Source organism: Pteropus vampyrus, unplaced genomic scaffold (genome assembly GCF_000151845.1).
Source record: "Pteropus vampyrus isolate Shadow unplaced genomic scaffold, Pvam_2.0 Scaffold2, whole genome shotgun sequence".
NCBI classification, from domain to species: domain Eukaryota; kingdom Metazoa; phylum Chordata; class Mammalia; order Chiroptera; family Pteropodidae; genus Pteropus; species Pteropus vampyrus.
Window position 1 is genome coordinate 11802503 of NW_011888783.1, and position 3031 is coordinate 11805533.

Consider the following 3031-nt stretch of genomic DNA (forward strand, 5'->3'; position numbering starts at 1 on the left):
CTTCCTTCCTTCCTTCCATCTTTTGTGTGTGTGTGTGCTTAATGGTCACTTATTTGTCCAGCCTCCAACTAAACAGAGTTTATACTATCTTTTTCACTTTTTAACTTTTATAATTAGGTCCTTTCTTGTGTTTGACTCATCCTACCCCGTCTAACTGGGACAGCATCTGAAACACATTAGTCCTCCAGAAATGTTTGTTGGATGACTGATTTTTACATTTTTAAAGTAAAAAACTTGATTTCTTCTTCTGTTTAGTAGAAAAGTTAGTGTCCCTATGATATTGTATAATAAGTTCTTACTGAATGCTGTTTAGAACATTGGTTAAAGTAGATGGCTAAGTTTAAGGTGAAATTTCCCCTTATTTAAAAATAGTTGGGACCCAGCTATTTAACCACATGGAAGAAAGCCTTGTATAATTCTTGAGCAGTTCTTTTTGCTTTTCAATGTGGTGGTGTTCAGTTTACTCCCATACCCAGTCCCTCTTGATGGCTAGTGAAATCATTTTAAGACTCTGAGAAGAAGAAAATTCAAACTTCAGGACTCTTGAAATTGTTGAAATAGTTGAAAAGTTTGTAATTCTATTTTCTTGCCTAAAGTTCCATCTAAAAAAATTATCTAGAATCAAAATATCATCCAATATTAAGTCATTTCATCATATAGCCCCTACCTTAGATATTCTCTCCCCTCCTGTAGTGTTCATCCTGCCTTTAGTGAAGTGCTGCAGAGTGTTTCTTTTCTCTGTGGCTAGGCTTTATTTGCAGCTGCATATTTTTATATGATTGCTAACACTGTAAGATATAAATCACTATTTGGTATACTCAGTGAAAGTAATGATCTTTTAAAAAATTCACACAGATTTTTTGGTTCCATAAATTTGGTGAATACACCAAAGATACCTGTTTGTTCTTATTTTGATATTGAAAATATAATAGATGGTGTGATAGGCCAGCTTCATTAATTTCCTTTATAAGTAATATAATATAATAGTTAATTTGTCCATACATAGCCTCCAATTATCTCCTCAGTGCCTGGTAACAGCCACAACTCATCTTTCATTTTTATTACCTACCCGTTAATTGCACTCATAGGTCTTGCACAAAGTGGCAAGTGTTAACTCTTGTTGCTTTTTAGTTAATATTTCAGGCTTTTTAATTAGAGATGAGCAAAGAAAATGGATTTTTAAAAATTTCATGTAATGTGCTTACTAGCCTCAAAATTCCAGATTACTACTTCTAACTTTTACTTTTTTAGAAAAGAAGAGGCTTATTTGGGACCAATAAATTCTGTCAGGTAAGGAAACTTAGCAGTTAGAGCAATATGGTAGGGCTTTTATTTTCTTAAAAAAAAAAAAAAAAGCTTTTTCAGCGTTATTTACCAATGAATCTCAATCTTCTCAATCCACAGACAGCTTTCTTGTGCAATGGAACTAACATGAGCTAATTTAATATGAGTATTTAACAAGGAATTTGTTCATTTAAAAGTGATAAAAATGTTTTAATAAAGATGTTTGAAACACTTATTCATTTTTAACATTCATATGTCTATAAAATGGCTATTGAATCTTAAATATGAGTGTGTCTTATAATTGCAAAACCTCCAGTAATTTCTTGAGTATTATGTTTATGAAATCATTATTATATAGATACATAGTTTTGGCTTACTAAATTGAATCACTTGCATTTATCACATTTTAGGATTTATGGGAATGTTTTAATTATTCATGAATATTTTATTCATCCTGAAAATTGTTGATTGAATAAAATAATTACCATTGATTTAGTTATACATATCTCATTATGATTATAGAGAACTGATATTGAATTAGCACAGAACTTTTAAAAGTTTATATCATAATTATTATTTTCATCTAACTTTTAGAGTATCATAGGAATAAAAAGATCAAGATTTTACCACTTTATACTCATAAAACAAAAGAGAAAGGTATATGAAAACATTTTCTATGTTCTTGCCAAGTCTGGATCACACAGAAATGACTCAGGTATTTGTAGTTATTGCGTCAGATGGTAAATACTCAAAACATCATCTAGACAGTGTCTGTTTCAAGGTATCAGATGAATTATCAAGTGGAACATTCTTTTTTTATACCACTTAACGTTTTCTTTCAACTAAATCATGTTCCCCAAATGATGAATGAGAAATTAATTATAGAATTCTGTGATAAATAGGCAGAGGAAGATAAAAGATTTAGACAGGAAAAAAAAAATACTACCTAAAAGAAAATAGAGAATCAAGTTAGAAAATAGAAAACCATCTCAGTGAGAAACATAGAGGATAAAATTTTCATATGATTTATGATAAGTAATCAAAAGATGGATAGGCAGCAAGAGTTAATGACAGGTGACAAGAAATAGGGTAAAGGGGCTGTGTTTATTTAGTTGATTTTATGGGGACAAGTAGGACTGTGTATGTGATAGAGAAGCCATTTCTGGTTAGAGTTTCATGAAGGAACCTTTTTAATTCGCTTTTTAGGGAGCAACTGTCTGGGAACTCATTTGCCTTTGTATGTGGAATGCTCAGCACAATTCACTTTTAGGGACAGAGAGCTTTCAGCCTTGGGAATATAAACAGATATTTTCAATCTGATGTACAAATATGAAATTTGAGTAGAATAAATTTGTATCAGGAGTTATTTAAAAAATTATGTAGGCAGCTAACAATTTCAAAAATTTAAAGGGAATATTTCTGTTCAAGGGTCATGTTAGAGCTGTTAAAAGATATCTTGGTTTACTAAAAACTTGGAACTAGATCTTTGTAGATGTTTGTTTTGTCTATGTTTCTATTTTGCGGTATGGGAACAACTAGGATATATATATTTATTTTAGATGATGAAAGTTTTACATTTTAGTGTTAATAAAAAAGCATGTACATTAAAACTATGACTTCATAAATGTTGCTATATTTTTAAAGTATATTTTATTTAAAGAAAAAATATTAACTGAATAATAATAACACAATAGTAAATGGATATGGCAAAATAATGTAAGTGGCATGCAGGAATTTCTGGTCAAGA

General features: G+C 30.3%; 1 protein-coding gene across 10 annotated transcripts in view; it reads left to right on the forward strand.

The window, feature by feature from the left end:
* The window catches only part of ZNF385B (zinc finger protein 385B), a 360527-nt gene that overhangs the window by 308312 nt on the left and 49184 nt on the right, over window positions 1-3031 (forward strand). For 2 of the 10 annotated variants that reach the window (XM_023529071.1, XM_023529078.1), the window contains one exon: window positions 1252-1290. The exons of the other annotated variants lie outside the window; for them this stretch is intronic. In XM_023529071.1, coding sequence (XP_023384839.1) covers window positions 1252-1290 — 39 coding nt within the window. The remainder of the gene's footprint in view (window positions 1-1251; window positions 1291-3031) is intronic. 10 annotated transcript variants of the gene reach the window in all.